Source organism: Penicillium griseofulvum, assembly GCF_001561935.1.
Source record: "Penicillium griseofulvum strain PG3 chromosome Unknown contig_12, whole genome shotgun sequence".
In the NCBI taxonomy this organism is placed as follows: domain Eukaryota; kingdom Fungi; phylum Ascomycota; class Eurotiomycetes; order Eurotiales; family Aspergillaceae; genus Penicillium; species Penicillium griseofulvum.
Window position 1 is genome coordinate 414,800 of NW_024467435.1, and position 18,865 is coordinate 433,664.

General features: G+C 46.2%; 8 protein-coding genes across 8 annotated transcripts; 3 read left to right on the forward strand and 5 right to left on the reverse strand.

The window, feature by feature from the left end:
• Positions 1-5: 5 nt before the first annotated feature.
• Positions 6-3,014, reverse strand: PGRI_090490 (uncharacterized protein; the record flags this gene model as incomplete). The annotated part of the gene is made up of 4 exons (XM_040796762.1): positions 6-1,615; positions 1,668-1,922; positions 2,139-2,864; positions 2,912-3,014. The coding sequence occupies 4 exons, from the start codon at positions 3,012-3,014 to the stop codon at positions 6-8; spliced, it is 2,694 nt and encodes an 897-aa protein (XP_040650192.1).
• Positions 3,015-3,268: 254 nt separating this feature from the next.
• On the forward strand, positions 3,269-4,098 carry PGRI_090500 (kinetochore Spc25 family protein; the record flags this gene model as incomplete). The annotated part of the gene is made up of 2 exons (XM_040796763.1): positions 3,269-3,500; positions 3,554-4,098. The coding sequence occupies 2 exons, from the start codon at positions 3,269-3,271 to the stop codon at positions 4,096-4,098; spliced, it is 777 nt and encodes a 258-aa protein (XP_040650193.1).
• Positions 4,099-4,238: 140 nt separating this feature from the next.
• Positions 4,239-5,480, reverse strand: PGRI_090510 (SKI complex subunit WD repeat protein SKI8; the record flags this gene model as incomplete). Its single annotated transcript, XM_040796764.1, has 7 exons — positions 4,239-4,419; positions 4,471-4,657; positions 4,708-4,801; positions 4,858-5,024; positions 5,076-5,336; positions 5,387-5,423; positions 5,478-5,480. The coding sequence occupies 7 exons, from the start codon at positions 5,478-5,480 to the stop codon at positions 4,239-4,241; spliced, it is 930 nt and encodes a 309-aa protein (XP_040650194.1).
• A 677-nt stretch (positions 5,481-6,157) lies between these two features.
• On the reverse strand, positions 6,158-6,558 carry PGRI_090520 (mitochondrial 54S ribosomal protein bL32m; the record flags this gene model as incomplete). The annotated part of the gene is made up of 2 exons (XM_040796765.1): positions 6,158-6,195; positions 6,258-6,558. The coding sequence occupies 2 exons, from the start codon at positions 6,556-6,558 to the stop codon at positions 6,158-6,160; spliced, it is 339 nt and encodes a 112-aa protein (XP_040650195.1).
• A 294-nt stretch (positions 6,559-6,852) lies between these two features.
• Positions 6,853-8,166, forward strand: aspD (septin aspD; the record flags this gene model as incomplete). The annotated part of the gene is made up of 6 exons (XM_040796766.1): positions 6,853-6,988; positions 7,040-7,168; positions 7,223-7,304; positions 7,356-7,493; positions 7,560-7,773; positions 7,828-8,166. The coding sequence occupies 6 exons, from the start codon at positions 6,853-6,855 to the stop codon at positions 8,164-8,166; spliced, it is 1,038 nt and encodes a 345-aa protein (XP_040650196.1).
• Positions 8,167-8,543: 377 nt separating this feature from the next.
• Positions 8,544-11,562, reverse strand: PGRI_090540 (uncharacterized protein; the record flags this gene model as incomplete). Its single annotated transcript, XM_040796767.1, has 10 exons — positions 8,544-8,780; positions 8,831-8,961; positions 9,016-9,123; positions 9,185-9,289; positions 9,742-9,930; positions 9,981-10,087; positions 10,139-10,854; positions 10,909-11,325; positions 11,381-11,481; positions 11,529-11,562. The coding sequence occupies 10 exons, from the start codon at positions 11,560-11,562 to the stop codon at positions 8,544-8,546; spliced, it is 2,145 nt and encodes a 714-aa protein (XP_040650197.1).
• A 3,599-nt stretch (positions 11,563-15,161) lies between these two features.
• PGRI_090550 (uncharacterized protein) lies at positions 15,162-15,458 on the forward strand (the record flags this gene model as incomplete). Its single annotated transcript, XM_040796768.1, has 1 exon — positions 15,162-15,458. One exon carries the CDS (start codon positions 15,162-15,164, stop codon positions 15,456-15,458), a length of 297 nt encoding a protein of 98 aa, XP_040650198.1.
• Positions 15,459-16,914: 1,456 nt separating this feature from the next.
• PGRI_090560 (Amino acid transporter, transmembrane) lies at positions 16,915-18,786 on the reverse strand (the record flags this gene model as incomplete). The annotated part of the gene is made up of 7 exons (XM_040796769.1): positions 16,915-17,016; positions 17,070-17,120; positions 17,276-17,473; positions 17,524-18,217; positions 18,274-18,346; positions 18,408-18,421; positions 18,473-18,786. The coding sequence occupies 7 exons, from the start codon at positions 18,784-18,786 to the stop codon at positions 16,915-16,917; spliced, it is 1,446 nt and encodes a 481-aa protein (XP_040650199.1).
• Positions 18,787-18,865: the final 79 nt, after the last annotated feature.

The following is an 18,865-nucleotide window of genomic DNA, read 5'->3' on the forward strand; positions in this document are numbered from 1 at the left end:
TAAAATTAAAATCCAGCTTGTCTCTTCTTCTTCTTGGGCTTCTTGAGTGTGCGAGCTCCAAAAGTTCCTCGCTCCATTTGGGTCATCGATATATCCAGCTGACTACTGTTGATACGAGGAGGTGCAAGTGGCTGACTGCCCCATGTTCGGACTATGGGAACTGTCGGAGTCGGAGGGAGCGATTGGTCACGAGTTTGGGAACGCTTCTTCCGTTTGTTCTTGGTTGCCTTTGAACTCCGCGTCTCCTCGTCTTCGATTCTATCCCATTCATAGTTTTTGGGATTAGTTCCCACCGGCCAGTGGGAGAGAAGGTTTGCCACATTTCGTGGTGTTGGACGTTGAGTCTTGAATTTGACGAATGCTGAAAGGCCACTTAATACCGGTACTGCACTGTACTTGGACTGCGGCACTGGCTTGTCCCGTTTGGGTCCAGAGGCTCGATTTTTGCCCTTTGAGTGGTTCTTTGACATTTGTGATGATAATAATGCGAAGTAGGTCGATTGCAAATATTTGTTATGTGCCGCGGCCTTCTCATTTGCCTTCTCAATTGCTTGTTCTTCAATGGGATCAGCGGGCTTGGATAGCATGACGCCATCCAATGAGGTAGACATTTTGACTAGGCGTGAAAGGATAAGATCGGCAGCAACCCCCCGAATGACTCTCTCTTTCATGAGTCGTATATGCACGGGGATGATGCGAGGCAGAGTAGACATCCAATTGTCGACCATTCGATCATAGGCACTTAGAAGATCCCTGCCCACTTCGCCTGACAGTTTGGCTGGGAGATAACTCTTGTTTGAGAATGGGACCGATAGAAGCATATACCGACAATGAGCATCGGGGTCAGGGTGTTCAGGCACGAGTGCTGAAATGAGTCGTTTCACATCAACTGCACTTTCATCAAGACCATCTGCCAAAATTCTCCTGCCAGTCAATTCAACCATAGTCTTGCCTGGAGGTCGCTTCGATCCATTCTTCATTTCACTTTGTAGAATTGCCATCCATCCAGCAAGTGTCCTTGGCTTCGGCCTTTGTCTGTTCGTTTGGGTTTTCCGGCTAAGTTTTGTCTTCCCTGTCGCTACTTTGTAGACACCAGAGAAATCCAGGGTCCACTGCAAATCTGACCCTGTACTTCGGCCTATTCTAGGTTTGCAACGACGAACAATGGCTCTTTGTGTTGCTGATTCGTCCCAATCATCCACAAGAAAGTCATCAGTGGGTCTGATGTATGATGTCGGAGCATAACGCCTTCTGAGCCGCAAGATATTAGTCTCACGAAACGAGTCCGGCTCGTCTAGATCTCCGCGCGGGCCCGTGAAAGTAGATTCGTGAACGGCAAGATCGGAATCCATCCAGAAAAGTTTGAACAATGGCAAGTGGGCGTCATAGAATCTCCTACCCCGTGGTGTGACAGTGTGCGCAATCTCTTTAAACACGAGTCTCGAGAATCGCAAGACAGAATCGCGTTTGCTAGGCGGTATAGCCGCCAACAGAGGCGTATCTAGCACCAGGGGATCGGGTACAGATATAGACTCGGTCCGATCGTCGGATATAAAGGGACAAGGGAATACCTGTACCATCCGAGTGATATGGGAATATAGAACAAGATATAAGTCTAGATAGTAATTTAGTATTTACAGCCCATGTTCAACCGCACTAGAACATACCTTTGTATACGACTATGTCGCTAAGTTGCAAAGTCGTGTCTTCGGGGTCTCGAAAGTGCCTCCAGGACACTTGGGGATATAGAGAAAGGCTTGTATCATCCTCGCCTGGTAGTGCTCCCAGATCAAACCACAATATTCGAGTGGTAGTGAGGACGAAGAACTGTGATGGTTTGCGCGTGTTTCTTTGAACGCCCAAAACCCACTCAGATTTCTTTGCCATTCCCAGCTCAACCGTGCGTGGCTGAATCTGGTCATCTGTAATGGCATAGATTATGACACTGTGACGATTGGCGACAACTACCGATCCAACATTATGGACCCACTCGATAGTTGCCCAGCCATCAGGCCGAGGGGAACTATGTTTCCGTATATAATCCCGCAAGGGCAATGAGCCTGATTTGACGAGCGTGGCAGACCAAGTCGCCCGATGGAGTCTCTGTCTGCCGGTGATCTCCCAGACTTTCCACTTACCTCTGGTATCTACAATGGCGAATTGTCTCTGATACCAGGGGTTGAATGTCACATCGGCATGTGAAACGTCACCTGTTCGCGACACAGATATCTCTACAATTGGATTGGCATCCAGCCGAGAGTTTTGTAATGGAGTGGAAAACCCCGGCATAGCACCTTCCGGTATGCGCCTAGGTACAGGGTCCCAGTGGTAAAGAGGTCGGAATATTGTAGTCCCTGTGGCGAGACGAGCGGCCATGAACATGGGCTTCTCGTCCAAGGGACGTGCAAAGTGTACTTGACGTATTGGCGCACCATCCTTAGACCATTCAGACATTTCAGTGTCACTGATTGTTGGAGCTCGAAATGCTAAGTTCCGTGGAGATGTTAACTCCAAAATTTCCTCTTCCAAAGTTCGGAATGAAATTATATTACGGCCTTCTCCGGCCACAGCCACCGCAATTGGAACTGAGCGGAGCCTTTTGTCATGGCGCCTTTGGTCCACCGCATAACCGATATCGAAAAGTGCAGAGATCTCCGGATCATAATGCTCAACCGTTCTTATAACAGCTCTGGACAAAGGTTCCTCACGAATGGAGGACCATGATGCTGCCAGGTCAGGATGCGCGTTTGTGATTAGTTTCCTGGAGTTTTTCGGAGGTACTCTGGGTATTGGTTGCACTTTGGCTGGGGGAAAGGGCGACGGGATTCTTGTTTTGGTTACTCCGGTATACTGAATGGACGGGGCTGGCAACATGTTAGCTGATTCAGAGAAAATAGGCTCAAGTACTTACGCCTATCAAAAGAGCGTGTAAATGTCCAGTCCTCCTCCTCCGGAAGATAGATAGCTTGCCCTACGTGCCCATAGTGGAGAGCACTGCCTGTATTTTCACCCATCGGATCTTTCTTTGCTTATTGCGATCAGTTCAGGACCTGACCAAACCATGTCGATATTGCAAAGAGATCGGTCATATAAATATGCGCATAAAAGTGATGTAGCAAGAGAAACTCGACAGGGGAAGTTTTTCTTTTTTTTTTTTTTTTTATCGTTATCGATAAGACTCGGAGTTGTTGCGCCGCAACCCAAAACAACTCTCTTATTGTCTCCTGAACTTCAACTTCACCACTCACAACTCATACTTTAATCAAATATGACTTCTTCATTTGAACCTTCACTCTCGACAAGTGGTATGCGACCACCGCTTGCCTCGGCAGATGCACCATCAATGGCAGACTCATTGCCTAGCATCAACTTTGGATTCGAGGACCTGCGCAATACCATGACACAATTCACAGTAAAGTTTGACGCGTTTATCGAGCGCGGTCGCAAACGAGTCTTGGAGGAACGAAACCAGTTTCACATTAACCTGGCTGAATATGAAGGTATGAGTCAATCATTGAAATTACCTACAACCGCGTCTAACACGGTCTATTAGAGGATGAGCGCATGCGACAACGTGATATCGAAATTCTCAACCTCAAATCACAAACCCACGAACAAACCCTCCAAAAGGAAGCGGCCGAGGCTGCTGAAATGCACGCAGCTATATCATCTATCACCTTGGAACGCGATTCCCGGCTTGCCAAACGTGACCGTTTAAAGCAGCAGATCGCCGAGACACAGAAGGCCATCAGTCAAAAGGTCGAGGCACAGAAGTCTCACGCACAACATTTAGATGCGCAAGCTCGTCTCAATTTTCCAGAGTTGGAGTTTTGGCAGGATTACCTTTGTATTCGAATTGAAGGCGCTGGACGTGAGGACCGGTTAAAATTTGTCTACAGCCATCTATTGGAGAAGGACTGGGAGGCGGAGGCTTGGTTTGAACTGGGCACCGCCAGTCGCGATTACGAGGTTTTTCATACGCGCCCCAAGGTTGACCGAGATAGCTTGGAGCATGTGGTAGATCTCGTCAACGATGACCGAGATTTTGGGGCGTTCCTGAAGCGGATGCGTAAGTTGTTTGTTGAGGCAATGAACTAAGAAGTATCAAGGGGCATTTTGGGTTGTTCCAATACGGCTTTCATGATTTTCATGCATTGTTCAGTAAAGTTTCCTAGTTCCATTGAAATCGTCATAACGCAGCTGCAAGGACATTTCCGCAAATACCCTCCCTACTTCTTTTATCCAGTAGCCTCACGGTAGAATGCAATGCTGCGATTTGCGCCAGCGGTGGCAAACCCTTCTGTCTTGCCGACCTTGGGAAGCCACTTGGCATTCCAAACGGCTTTGTCTGTTTCTGAATGCGTAGCGACACAGGCCTTGGTCTCCATGGACCAAACCTTGACTTTGCCGTCAAACGAACTTGGAAATGTCAGCTTGCAGTTCATATCAATGCATAGAATATTGACTGACCTGCTTAGGAGGTACTCGCCAGTATCGCTCCAGGAAAGGGACAAGATCCAGGCAGAGTGCCCTGAGAGATTGGCGATTTGTTCACCAGAGGAAGTATCGTACAGCACGATGACCTTGGAGTCGCCAGCAGCTGCTAAAATCTTACTTTTAGGCGAGAATGCCACAGCTCGTACGGGATTCACCAAGCCTAGACCGAATTAAAAATTGCATTTCTGCTAGGAGCTCAACATCACTTACCTAAGAGAGAGAATGGCATGCGGCCTGTTTCAGTGGTGAAGATGTAGACTGCGCCATCTTCATGGCCTGAAGCAATCAATCGACCATCGGGAGACTAAACGCCAAAGTTAGCAAGGGTCACTATTTAGCTGCGAGGATTTGGGATCTCACCAAGTCGATGCAAGTACCAAAGCTACCTTTGGTTTCATGGTCTCGAATCCGAGTGCCATCGGCAGCTAAATCCCATACGTTAATGCGTCCCTCTTGCGTGACACCAGCAAGATACTGGCCATCTTCAGAAAGAGCTATGGCCCAGGCATCGGCACTAGTGAGGTCGGCTATTCTTATTAGCCTTGCACCTTTGTTATCAAAGAGGGGGCAGTACCTACCAGTCACCTTTTTATCTGCAATCCAATGGCCATCCTGACAAGACCAGGCCTTGATTTTACCATCAAACCCTGCGGTGATTGCACGGGAGCCATTCCCATTAGTCACGATGTGATGGCAGCCAATGGTGTGGGCGCCATCAATGGACTGCACCAGTGGGAAGTCAGCGTCCGTGGTGGAATGGACTTTGATGGATGAGGCACCCGAGGTAGACAGAATTTGCTTGTCTGTTATAGCCAGCGAGAAGATATCAACAATGTGCGCTAAACAATTATTAGCCAAACTGCGCCCGGTATATGCATGAGAAGCTCACCATTGTCCGCAGAACCCCTCGAGAGGTATTGTTTCGACTAAATAAGTTAGCAATGAGATTCTTTTTCTCTTTTTTCGTGGTTTGATCATACCATTCTGATGATGCCGTGCTTTCAACTGTGTCGAGACTTTACTTGCGGAGGAACAATGACGTTGGGGCCCGAAGGCCCGTTCCGCCTTTATCGCCTTTTACGACTCAACTTGTTTACAACCAATGTATATATGTGTGTTTATATCTATTATACCTGTTATACCTGTTATATTTACTCTATCTAGCTATCACTTTAATATCTGATACCAAGTAAAATAAATTAAACTGTTAAAGCTAAGGAGACACGGAGTACGGAGTAGTCATTGCGTTATTGACATATATCTAGTACTTGTCTTGACTACATGGCTATAAAGAATGAGCCAAGTACAGACATGTTCTTATATATAGAGCAGAGCAGTAATAGAGCAGTAATAGATAGTAAAGTCATAGTAGAACGAACAAGTCCAAGAACCGTAACTATAACATCTACAATTCAAGTCCTAGCTTTCAAATTTACATGCAAAGAGGTAAAAAAAAAGATCACAGCGTTCCAATTCGATATAGATCGAATTGTTATAAAAGTCATATCAAAACATTTCCACAAAACCCAGACGCCAGTTGCCATGCAGCATATATCCACCAATTCTAGAAATACAATCTCTCTTTTGGGGCTTGAGATTAGGATCTCAAGAATATTAATCTTGGTTCCCTCTCAAGGCAAGCCCTTCTTTCAGTCTTCTCTCATGCCATGTCTAGGGTCCTCCACGATTCCTTGATATCTATTGAATAGTCAGTTTCACTGCAAACCCGCATGTATTCCTGTTCGGGTTTCAAATCCTACCTTTGACACAGGTTGGGCACAGAAGATGGGCACGCTTGATTTGGCCACAGCCTGGGCATCTATTAAGGCTCTTCACGTCTTTCAGAGCTTTGCCGGCCATTTGTCGATGACGCTTCTTCATGTGGGAGGTCTTCTTCTTAGGAACAGCGCGCAAGACAGAATCCCAAAGATCGGAGAGAAGAGATGGGATATTGAGAGAGATCGAAACCGGTTGTAGGAATTTGGTCGCAATGGGTGTGATCGGGAGGAATCGAGCGAGTCGGGGGAATTGAAGGGACTCGGACAGAAGTGAACGCGACATATTTGCCGGAGCGAAAGGGAGAAGGCGCAATGCCATTATGATTGTTTTCAAGCAAGTAAGAAAAAAAAAAATTGGAAGGGTTTAGTGGATGGGAGCTATCACAATGAAGTGAAGCAAAAGAAGATCGTAGTTTTCTCGTGGAGAGACGCTAGTCCTAATTAGGAATGGGCCACCCCTGAGTTCGGAAAGACGATAATAAGGGGGGTGCGCTTGCTTCAAAACTACATACAACGTACTTCTTCTCTGGTTTTTTACCCCTTTGGCTGTTTCAAGCTTCAATCTTTCTCTTTCATAATGGCCGCCGCTACAGCAGCTTCGGCTCAACAGCCCACTGTTTTCCCCCATAGCCATGTCGGTTTTGACAGCATTACCTCGCAAATCGAGCGCAAGCTGTTGAAGCGTGGCTTTCAGTTCAATGTCATGTGTGTCGGTATGTGTCGTGCCAATGTTTCCTCTATAGCCTTAACTAATCTCTCTTTAGGTCAAACTGGTCTCGGAAAATCCACTCTGATCAACACTATCTTCGCATCCCACCTGATTGACTCCAAGGGCCGCCTGACTCCCTCCGAGCCCGTTCGCTCCACCACCGAGATCAAGACCGAGTCACACAGTACGTGATCACTTATTCTATATTATACATACGGAATGGCTGACGAGTGACTAGTTATCGAGGAGAACGGCGTGCGTCTCCGCTTGAACATTGTCGACACACCTGGTTACGGTGACCAGGTCAACAATGACCGATGGTAATTTGAGTCCCATCACGTTGGAGATAGGTCTAAGCTAATCTTAATCAGCTGGGACCCGATTGTTAAGTACATCAAGGATCAGCACTCGGCATACCTCCGCAAGGAACTCACTGCTCAGCGTGAGCGTTACATCCAAGATACCCGTGTTCACTGCTGCTTGTTCTTCATCCAGCCCTCCGGTCACGCGTAAGTTTGCCCCCATTCTTTACCTTCTCTCGAGCTCTATGTGACTGACCCGTTGACTCCATATAGCCTCAAGCCCATCGATATTGTTGTTCTGAAGAAGCTGTCCGATGTCGTCAACGTTGTTCCCGTTATTGCCAAGTCCGACTCTCTCACTCTTGAAGAGCGTCAGGCTTTCAAGGAGCGCATCAAGGAGGAGTTCTCCTTCCACAACCTGAAGATGTACCCTTACGATAATGACGAGCTCGATGATGAGGAGCGTGCTATCAATGCTCAGATCAAGGTATGCTGGACCCAGACAGGGTTATTATGACTTCATGCTAACCTTTCGTTATAGGACATCATTCCTTTCTCAGTTGTCGGCAGCGAGAAGACCATTGTTGTCAATGGCAAGCAGGTTCGCGGCCGCCAGAACCGCTGGGGTGTCATCAACGTCGAGGACGAGAACCACTGCGAATTTGTCTACCTGCGCAACTTCCTGACCCGCACCCACCTTCAGGATCTGGTCGAGACCACCAGCCAGATCCACTACGAGACCTTCCGTGCCAAGCAGCTGCTTGCCCTGAAGGAAAGCAGCGCTGCTGGTGGCCACACCGGTGGCAGCCGACCCATCAGCCCCTCCGCGGACCGGGAGCTGAGCCGCAATTCGCAGCGCGCAGCCATGAACGGATACTAAACCATGTGATCTTTCATGTCTGATGCGAGTGTGGCCGTTGCGCGACGGCCCTCTCCGAAAACTTACTGTCCTCTTTTGACGCCAGCAGGCCCTTGCAGATATCCCTTTTTTCCCCCTTTATTTTGCGTTTGTTTTCCGTTTTGTATCCTACATTCCATCTTGTCTCTTCCTGAGAGAACCATCGAGCTTGTATTGCCGAGGGAAAAGAGAATTGGCACTCCAGCGCTCGTGCCATATCTGGTGCTTTCCATGTACTTAGTTTTCTTAATTAACTTGACGAGAGAAACTTCTATTCTTGGGTTGAAAGATACAAACCGGGGCTGTCGTCTCGCCGACTATGACGTCCACTAAATCACTCTACCTGTATGTAACGTGTACTATTGTGCAGCACCGAACTTACCACCGTCAACAACCCAATCGCGTAGCTCAGCATACGCCTTCTCGAGATCATCATTAACAACGATCTTATCGTGAGCCGCGGGCTGCTTTGCGTACTCAAGCTCGTTCCGAGCTTGGCTGAGTCTTTTCTGTAAAGATTCTTCAGTTTCAGTGCCACGGCCACGGAGGCGCTGCTCCAACACCTCGAGAGAAGGTGGCGCAAGGAACAAGAAACGCTACAAATCATTAGTCAAGGCCCATTATCGAATTGGCTAGGACACTTTACCGCATGGAGATCCGTCCGCTTCACCTGTTTGACGCCTTCCATCTCAATGTCCAATATGCAGATACGCTTTTTCTCAGCGATATTCTTGACAGCCTGAACTGATGTTCCATAGAAGTTGCCGCCGAATTGAGCTGCCCAACCGGTTAATTGCCGTCAAAACTCCTTTCTATAGCAGTGTAACCAACCATGTTCAATAAATCCATTGTTGGCCACTAGGTCGAGGAAAGCCTCCTTTGTGACAAAGTTATATTCACGGCCATGTTGCTCGCCGGGTCTCGGGGATCGTGTGGTTTCTGTTCAGTCGAGTGAGCAAAGCCGTTCGCAGATCACTTTCCCCTTGTTGCTGGCACTAACCCGAGATAGAAAATCCAAACGTATCAGGATACTCAGCGAACAATCGCTTGAGTAGAGTCGATTTTCCAGTCCCTGATGGGCCCGAAATCACAATAGGGCGGTAGGCTATAGTATAAAAGTGCCCTTGTCAGTTTGTCTGTGTCGCATGGTGGGGGGGGGGGTTATGTTCTGCCATGTAGCATCCTTACCAGTCATTGTAGATGCAGAGTGAGTCGCTCGGACGAATGGTCTAAAGAACGCTGAGAAAGTGAAGGAGAGAGGCATATAAGGATTGAAAATAAAAATGAAGTGATTATTTAGGTCAAGACGGTTTCGTTCTGTCCAAATACAGCTTAGCCTACTTATCTATTAGGAAGGCGGAAAAAATCATTTCTTGGCAATGGGCCAATCTATACAGGCACAGAGAGTCTAGTAGATGGATGAACATAGTATATATAAGAGAGGAAAGATCAAAGTATCAATATCCAAGTTCTATGGCTTTACTGCTTTATACATTTCTGCACTCTATCATTTGAGAGGCCCTTGGTGGCTTCCTCGTCGCGATGGATTCATATTACCCACCTCCGCTTCTTGCTCCAGGAAATTAGACCATAGTTCGGCTAACGTCTCTTTACTAGAGGCACCATTATCCATAAACTCCGCCAGGTTGGGTGTGCTCGGAGTGCGGAGGGGAGTGCCGGGAACTCGGAGCTTCCCGGACATATTCGAGGTTCCTGGGCGGGCAAGACCTGCCTGTTCACGTTGCTCTATTTTTAATTAGATGGGCTTGAGAAATCCATTCGTTTGCAGTACTCACCATCGTTCCAGCCTAAGAGTGCACCGATCAGTTGCAGTATTTGGAATTTCTTCGGATCAGATCGGTCTAAAGCAAGGAAATGTAGGAAATGGTTGGTGACAATATGTCTAGATGGAGTCAGCATGCGATCGAGGTAACTCGGAATAACAAGAACGTACCTGTCAACGTTATCCTCCGGTTTCCCTTTCTTAAGGAATCGTAGGGCTTTCGTCAAGTGGTCATTCAACGTGACGGCCTCATGTCGTAGCTTTCCAATGAGAAGGTTCTTCTCCTTCACCTCTTTCTCAAATGGCCGGACTCGCTCAATCTCTTCCAGGGCATTCTGGAGACCCTTATCGGCATCAGTGGCCTGCTTCTGTGCTTCCCGCAGAGAGCGTCTGAGGTCCTCTAGTTGAGAATCAGAGCTCTCGACAAGCTCCCGTAGCTCTTGCTTTCTCGCTAACTGAATTTCCTGTAAAGCCCGCTGAAGGCCGTCAACGGTTGACTGTTGGGTGTCACGTTCATTCGTGGCTCGTTCATAGCCATCTCTCAGGCTGCTGAGTTGCTCCTCCAGATCCCCGACCTTCTCGTTCAGGTTCTCCCGAATGGATCGCTCCTCCATCGCAAGGATTTCCCAATTATGCATAGCTTCCTTCGCTTGTTCAAACTCTGACTGGAGGTATGACTCTTGCTCCAGCAATTCTTCCTTCTCCTTCAACCAATTCTGCTGGGATAAGTTCGTCCGCTCCCGAAGAGTAGACAGCTCCTTCTCCTTCTCCGCTGATTCCCCCGATAGTTCAACCAGCTGGGTGGACTTTGAATCGAGCTCATCCTTCAGGTTGTTGTTCTCATCTTCGAGGTCTTCGATTTGTGATCGCGCTAAAGCCAATTCCTCCTATAAGGCAAGATTAGTCAAAACAGCCCGAGTAGTGAATTCTGGTTCACGCACAGCATCCTCCTTCAGCCGCTCCCCTAGTTGCGATTTGATGGTATTAACTCGTTCTAGGAGCTTCTGGAACTGCGTTTCCGCCTCCTCCTTTTTGGTCTCCGCGTCGTCCAATTTCTGCTGCAGAGCCTCCATGTCGGCAGCGTGCTTGGATTGAATCTCTTCCAATGATTTTCGCATGTCGGCTACTTCGGCGCGCAACGAGTCTCGATCTCGAACAAGTGCATCGAATCGGTCCTTTGGCTCGGTGCCATCGGAAGCGGGATCGGATTGGACATTGGTTCCTGAGGGTATATCGCTAGTAGCCGCGGGCTCCTTATGGACAGACCGATCTGGTAGATTGCCATCTATCGTGTTGGGCTTGGCGCCGTTGGACTCTGGCGCTTGTATGGGGTCCTCGTTGGCATCATGGGGCTCGTTCTTGTGGGGTTTCAGCAAAGGTACAATGACAATCAAGGAATAGTTCACCGCATACAGTATCATTGTTATCGTCTGGCGCATCCTCTGGATGCTCGTCGGTTTTGGAGTCGGCTTTGGCTTTTGCGGCCTTCTTCTTATTCTTCTTAGATTTTGCGCCTTTTGCGGGGTCAGCGGGTTCCAATTCACAAAAGTGATGTCCTTACTAGGAGTAGCCGACGGTGGATTTCCCTCACTCATGCTGTGTGGTGTTTTAAAAAAACCTTGGGGGAGGGGGGTGGTGAATTCCAAAGGTTACAGGGTAAGCTGTCAACATTGCTAGCGCCCTTTCCGCCCTATGCCCAGATGATTAATCTACCTTCATTCACCTTCCAGGGTATCTTTCCAATTATTCCATTTTGAATTTGATTTAATTTAAGTCTGTATTTATATTCCCATGTTTGGATCTTTCATTGTGTACTTATGTATATGATACACTACAAACCTGTGTACTATGTAGTTCCCATAGTGTGCCAAGGGAATTTGCCTATGGTGTATGTCCGTTGGAAAAGCATCCCAGGGCTCTTCTAATGATACGTAGGAGTTCGAGTTAAAGACCATTTCCCTATATCATATGACCTAAGTCAATAGGGGGGGGGGATGGATATATCAAGAAGGAGAAAGGGTAGGACTGCTTTGCCGTACTCATATCAACTGTCCATGGAATGTTGTATGTGCTATGTAGTATGTTGAGGGTATAATTTTTCACTTCGCTGGCTGTTCAAGATGACAGGAAAAGGTTGTCTTCCATTAGAAAGAGATGGCAATGTCCATTCACATGAAGTCGTCGAGGAAATTCTCATCACGGTCCTGGTTGTTGCTGGCCTCCAAGTTCTCGTCCGTGAACATATCATCATACGCATGATCTTTCTGCCACTTGAGTTTTTCATACTCTTGCTGCTTCTTCTTTTCTTTCGCACGCTGTTCGTCTCGGATCTTGCGTTCACCGCGCTGCTTCTTCTTCATGTCCTCTTCCTTCTCGGCTCGAAGATCGGGGTATTTCTCAACTCGGGTCTTGTTTAGCCGGTTGACAATTGGGTTTTCACGCTGCTTAACATAGACCTTGCGGACCAGCTTGTGATTATGGAAGGTGACTTGACCGGCCGCCATTGACCCGTCTTTCTTCAGGTTTGACCATGGTGTATAGATAACGGTGATATTATCCTTCTTGTTTCCTTTCAGAAAGTCAGCTCGCACTGGTAGAAAATTATTTTCATGTCGAGGACTGACCTTCAATGGAGTTCGCTTTTGTGAGCTGGGCGCAGTCCTCTAGAAGCGGCTGGGCAATGTTGTCCCATGTCTCGCCTTCTCGAAGGCGTACATAAACGTGTGCACTTGACAGATTGTCGACGTGGAACTGCAAGTTTCTAGAAGTATTAGGGCAATTGATCCTGTCGCAAGCCGGAGGGGGAAAGACTGACCCTGTTGCGCAAGAATATCAGTCCCAAAGCTCTCCAAATATACACCGGGGGACATACCAGACATCATTGTCCAATCCATATTTTATGAGATCCTCGTCTGGACACTGTTAGAAAGTTGATTACCTAGATTGATCAAGTGTGGCATACTCTCGAATTTGTCCTTGCCAACATAAATAAAGGCGGAGGGTTCGACGACAGTCGATGTGAAATAGAAAACCATTATAATGTCGAAGCCTTTTCTTTCTTTCTTTCTTTCTTTTTTTTTTTTTTTTTGAAATGACCTTGGGGTAAAAGCTTTGAACAATTCCTGATCGGCGCAAGTCAAAAGTTGAATTGGTCCTGGCGGGGGGGAAATCTTTATCACAAACCCGTGGGCCTATCTATGGCTTAGTCATCAGTATAGATCTCGAAGATGAAGGCCAATTCATCCTAGAGATGGCAAAAAATAAACTTGCAAAAATTTTATTGCTGTTTTTTAGTCTAACTAATTAAGCTTGAATTTTTATGCCGATAGAATATAGAAACAGCTGTATCCGGGCACTATGAGAGTAGCTATTGCTTATATAAAAAGCAAGAGAAAGAGACCAAGTACACTGTATAACTTGTTTTTTTTTTTTTTTTTTTTTTTGAAGTATGAACTTACTCAAATCATATAAACTGTGTCTGAAAGAGGGTCGCCTTTGATACTGTCTAGGATATATAAAATTTACAATTTATATCTTTCTTTTTTATACGGAACCTGCACTTTATGCATATCCAATAGTGTCAGAATAGAATAGAATAGCTAAGCAGTTTTAGAACGAAAAGTGTCAGACTTTGCGATATAAGAACCTAGGGCTTAATATGTAAGGAAGTTTTAACCCATAGAGTTAAGCAATCAAAAACGAAGATTCAAAGGTATTTCTATATTCTAGTAAACACTATTTAACAAGCAGCACAATAATTTGTAATGTCAGTATCCATATCTTAGTCAAAGTTGTTCCAGTCTAAGACATTCAGAAAGACCTATCAATCCTGTAATGACAAGGGTAGACTATTTAGCTATGTATGTTGTATTTCTATGGACTTCCAGATGTAACCATTGAAGTTGTAATATTCAAGGTAAAGCTTCAAAAGATTAACCGACATTCTCCCGAAGTCGAAATCAAGGGAAATACGGAGATACTTTTCGGTTTAAAAGAGAAGAGAAGAGGTTTAGAGGGGGGTGAGACAAGGGGGGGAACATTTAGAGTTGCGCTTTTATGTGGACCGTGACCATCTTAGACCAGACACTTCCCACTTTTTCTTTTTTTCTTTTTTTTTTCTTCTCTTTTGCTCTTTGAAGTCTCTCGGACTCTCTTCCCAGAAGAGCCTGGTTTATCATGGGACCTTCAATAATATATGCATCTCGGAAATTGGCTTTCGGTCTCTCTTCTTAGGGCTTCGGGATAATCACATCCCCCTCAACTCATTTCGACAGATATATTTGGATTATATCAACTTCAACTGGACCAAAACAATGATATACTCGTCCGAGAGGGTATCGTCATGTCTGTGAAAGGGGTAAGCGAAAAATGAAAACTAAAATGTGACAGGATTCATAATGTTATAGGAGACAAATATTCACGACATTTGTTGTATGTGAAAATGCCGAAAAAAAAAAAAAAACCAAAAATCAAAATCCGGCTAAAATGTTTATATCGGAGTCCCACGAGCCTCCCGCAACCGCATTCCCACTTCTGGGGCCATTATCATTTCCTTCAACTGCAATTGGCTTCTCACAATCTACGGCTGTAAGCGACCTTGACCCTTGAACCCTATACCTTTTCAACGAATCATCATAGCCTCTCACAATGGTTTCCACCGTCTCCACCGTCTCATCTGAGAGAGTCCTAGACGGCTTTAGTTCGATCCTAGCCGGAGCATGTCATATTAAAATTGCCCGAGAAAACCGTTACAACAATGCCAAGTGCAACTTCTTTTCTCTTCCTATCTCAAAGGGAAAAACACATTCCAATTTCCAAAAGGTCGACCTGTTTCTGAACATTCAACTATTTCATATACCTTTTTTCACCTATGAACATATAGTATTTCGGACCTGACCCGGTTTCCCCCCCTTCCCTCCCTCTCCCGTTGCTCCACACCTATTCCCATTTAATTGGGAAAAAAAAAGAAAAAAAAAAAAGATTCGGATTTTCTTGTTTAGTCTTATGCACAGTCTCATCTCTTCCGCATTCTACTTGGCTTGAAACCCTTTTCGCTTGTGTTAAAGCCCTCGCGCACATCTTCCCTTTTCTCTCTTCTTTTCCCCCCCTTCTCCTCTCACCCATAAAAAAAACCCCCGTGAAATCTATCTCCATCGCCTCCCAGAACATACACAGCTGATACATAAATACCGATATGCCCAACCTTCCTCTATCTAGAAACTGGCCAGAGATTCGACAGGCTCTAGACCACGCTCGGGAATGCGAAGGTCCCATGAATGCCCAATCCGCCACCGTTTTGGAGGCTGCCATTACCGAGCTCTGGAATCGCATTCAGGCCCAACCGGATAGCTATGTGCTCACGCGAGACGAGTTTGCCCTCTTTAATTACTTCCTAGCCACGCGCTACCGTGGCTCACCTGTCGCCCAAAGAGCCGTGGCTCGTTTCTGGGACAACTACAAAGCAGCGACGAATTGTGATGTCGCCAACTAGCCTTGAATTACCTTTTTTTGTCGGCACATGATGTTTTGCACCGAGAGGGTCCAATTTTCTTTCGGGGTTCCGCAGGTCTCTGGAACTTGCGCAGTACAGGGTTCGAGGGTGCCCAATGCTCCGCATCACGGGACTCATTGCCATTCTCTTTCATACTTGCATAGTACTGGTGATGCTGGTACTGGTGTCATTCCAGCTTCGAGCGGAAACTAAAGCCAAAGCCAGATCCAGATCCCGGGATATATCGTTTTATTTCCCATGGAAGCTACACGATCAACACGGTGGCTCTACCGTCCATACGCAAAAAAATCGATGGACTCGGGATTTGCCTTGGTCATTGGGATTGGATCCAAGTGACTTTGAACGGCAAATCCCCAAATTGGACCAGTTTGCCTGGTCACACCCCTCCAGTTATAAAGGGAATGGTGTGATGACAGCATGCATTGCTGTTGTTCATTCCACTTTGCCTCTGCACGATTGTGCAGGGAAAAAGGTGTGGGCTGGTCCCTGATCCCTGTCTTGATTGGGACACAATACATGCGTCGGGCTTCTACGCAAAAGAAAAAGAGGGGAACCCAATATAAGAATATATGCTTTTTTAAAAAAAATATAATTTAGTTAATAAGACTCATTTAATAGACGTTGGATATATTACTACTCCGTATATCCTATTAGTTATGTAGATATTTTTAGCTGGTATTTATCTGTCTCCCATCTCTCCCCGTTTCCTTCTTTTTATTTTTTATTTTATATTTTTCACAAATTTTTATTTAATTTCATCTCTTATATTAACATATTAATTTAGTCTGAGATGGTGTCACTAACGGGTAAGTGACATTACTAGCTGCAGCCAATTCCCCGAGACCCCCCCAGGGGATCCGGCTGCGAGTCATTCATTAGCGCGTCTGAGCCACGTACTATACGTTAGTATGTCCGTACGGAGTACGGACTTTCCATATCCACTGTTCTTGGCTTTTCCCTATCCCCCCCCCTATTTTTAGTCCAAATCTCGCTTAGTAGACCTGAACGGCTTTCATAAAATAGACAACATACAATATATATGATCAAACGCCTGTTTACTCCGAGTACATGTGAAACCCTAAATGATCCATCACGTGATGGCCCGATAGTATAGTAACATCGCATCTTCATACTATGTCGCCTAACTTCATTTATCTTCCCTAGAAGTCCCTACACTTCGCTCTAAGGAAAAGGACCAGTATCTGGCATATATCCACTTATTTGAGCAGCCGCAGAGGATCGGCTACCTGCATGTCGCCTACAACGGTAACAAACTGTGCAGGAGAACTCAATTCATTATTCATATACAATGCAGCTGGATAGTTCTCTGCCGATTTATGTCCCGCGTACCTGCAACCGCGCTAATACTATGCCCCCAAGTGTAATTACTCATTAACCCCCCAAAAATCAGATTTTCTGTGGCTGCGAGACTGCCTTAGTATAGGGAGTTGTCAGCACATGAAAAACTGCCTCCCCCAACACCCTCGCGAAGGTTATGAAAGATCGACCGAATAGACGAATACAGCCCGACAATGCACTTGGTGGCATTAGTTAATTCAAGCCAGCGAATCACAGTGGGACGCAACTCACAATGAGAAATCCAAGAAACACCAGAAAGATGTTGAAGCAAAACAGTCCCTTCTGTCGCCAGGTCAGGAACCAACAACTTCTGTTCAAATAGAGCCAAAATAGCCCAGGGAGACCAAATGAAAACCAACTAGCAAATAAGGAGCTCTAGTGGAGATTATTAGTATTTCGTGTGTCGTGATCAGGCTCAAAGATAAGGTAGTACATACCACAAGCCCTAGTACATCGTTGAAAACAGGTATTCCCTCAGCGATGATCCACGACAAGATCCAAAGCGTCGCACATATCGCAGCCCACACTAACCGCGCCATGAATGACTGGCTATGCATCGAATTGGTTCCCCGGAAGACACGAACGTAGATGAACTTGACAGCAACATGCGCATTTACCACACCCCCAATCACAATCTATCTGATAGTTAGCTCATATCTAAAGAAGTCTAAGAAAAGACACGTACCGTAGGTATTGCGATTGCGTAGGAAATTTTGCGAAACAATTGTCCTGCAGAATTGAGAGCAGGTGAATTAATCGTCGGTCCAATATAGGCATAGATCACAATCGCAGCCACCGTATACAAGACCATTTCACTTAGCTGCAGAAGCGCCAGAGCCTTCGGGAAGTCCTTGAGCTCCCTGAGCTCAGAGAAAAGGGTAAAGAAAGCTACATGTCCTGCGTATGCAAAGATGATGTTTGCAACAGCGAGGCACGCATCATGCACTTTGGGTGAAGGCGAAAAGGCCGGGACATGCACTGGTCCGTCTCTGACAAGAGTAACCCCAATCATACCGGTGAGAACCGCTCCGACGATACTGACAAAGCTCACGGATGAAATGTGAGAAAGCCTCTCAAGTCGCCGTGGAAGTGTCAACATGAAGGAGGCAAGTAAACCGACAACCGAGAAGATGATAGTGCAAGAGGAATGTTCAGTGAGGACGTTCATCATGATCGAAAAGGTGAGGACATGGCTCCCCATCACCAACACAAAAAAGATGAGCTGAGCCACGTCCAGTGTACTCCGTCCGAGCCTTCCCATCAAGAGATCACCAGCATCAGCCATGCTATGTACTTGCACATGGCGGCATTTGAATTGCCCAATGGTATATGCAGTGTAGGTCGAGATTATCCCAACCCCAAGGATGGTTAGGATGCCTCTGGAACAAACAGGTTAGCTCGACCTTTGCAGTAAATGGGGAAGACATGATCGTACGGAACAAGACCTAGTACCGCAAGCGCTTTGGGTAGTGCAAGAATACCAAGCGAGATTGTCTCTGCGATCATGACTGGCCAAGTTTGTTAGAAAAAACTGGGCAATATGCAAGACATACAGATTTATAGACTTACTCATGCCGGCTTGCCTGTTGAAAAGGATAAGCTTCGCTCTGCCTGTGGAAAAAGGAGACACTCACCACCATGCCATGGTCTTGTACTTCACACCGGCTTGGCTTTCATCTCCAAATGGATCCTGTTTCTCCGACTCTGGCTTTGGTACAGAATCTTTATCCGAATCCAACTTGTGCTTCTCAGAGCCCAGTGGTAGGAGATGAGATTGATCTTGCTTCATGATGTATAACAAAATGACAAAACGCAAATTGAACAAGTTCAGGAAGTTCAGGAAGTTGAGAAAATTGAAGAAATTGAAGAAATTGAACTTGAAACTACAAGAAGACACTCGGGGTGGCACTTGCCGAATGTAAATGGCTGTTTCTTTGGAAAGTGTCATGTTCTAGGAAGATCTGAGGGTTTGGGTTCTCTTTGGGTTCTCTTGAATGTCCCCCGTTTAGTGTCATGGAAAGTTGAAT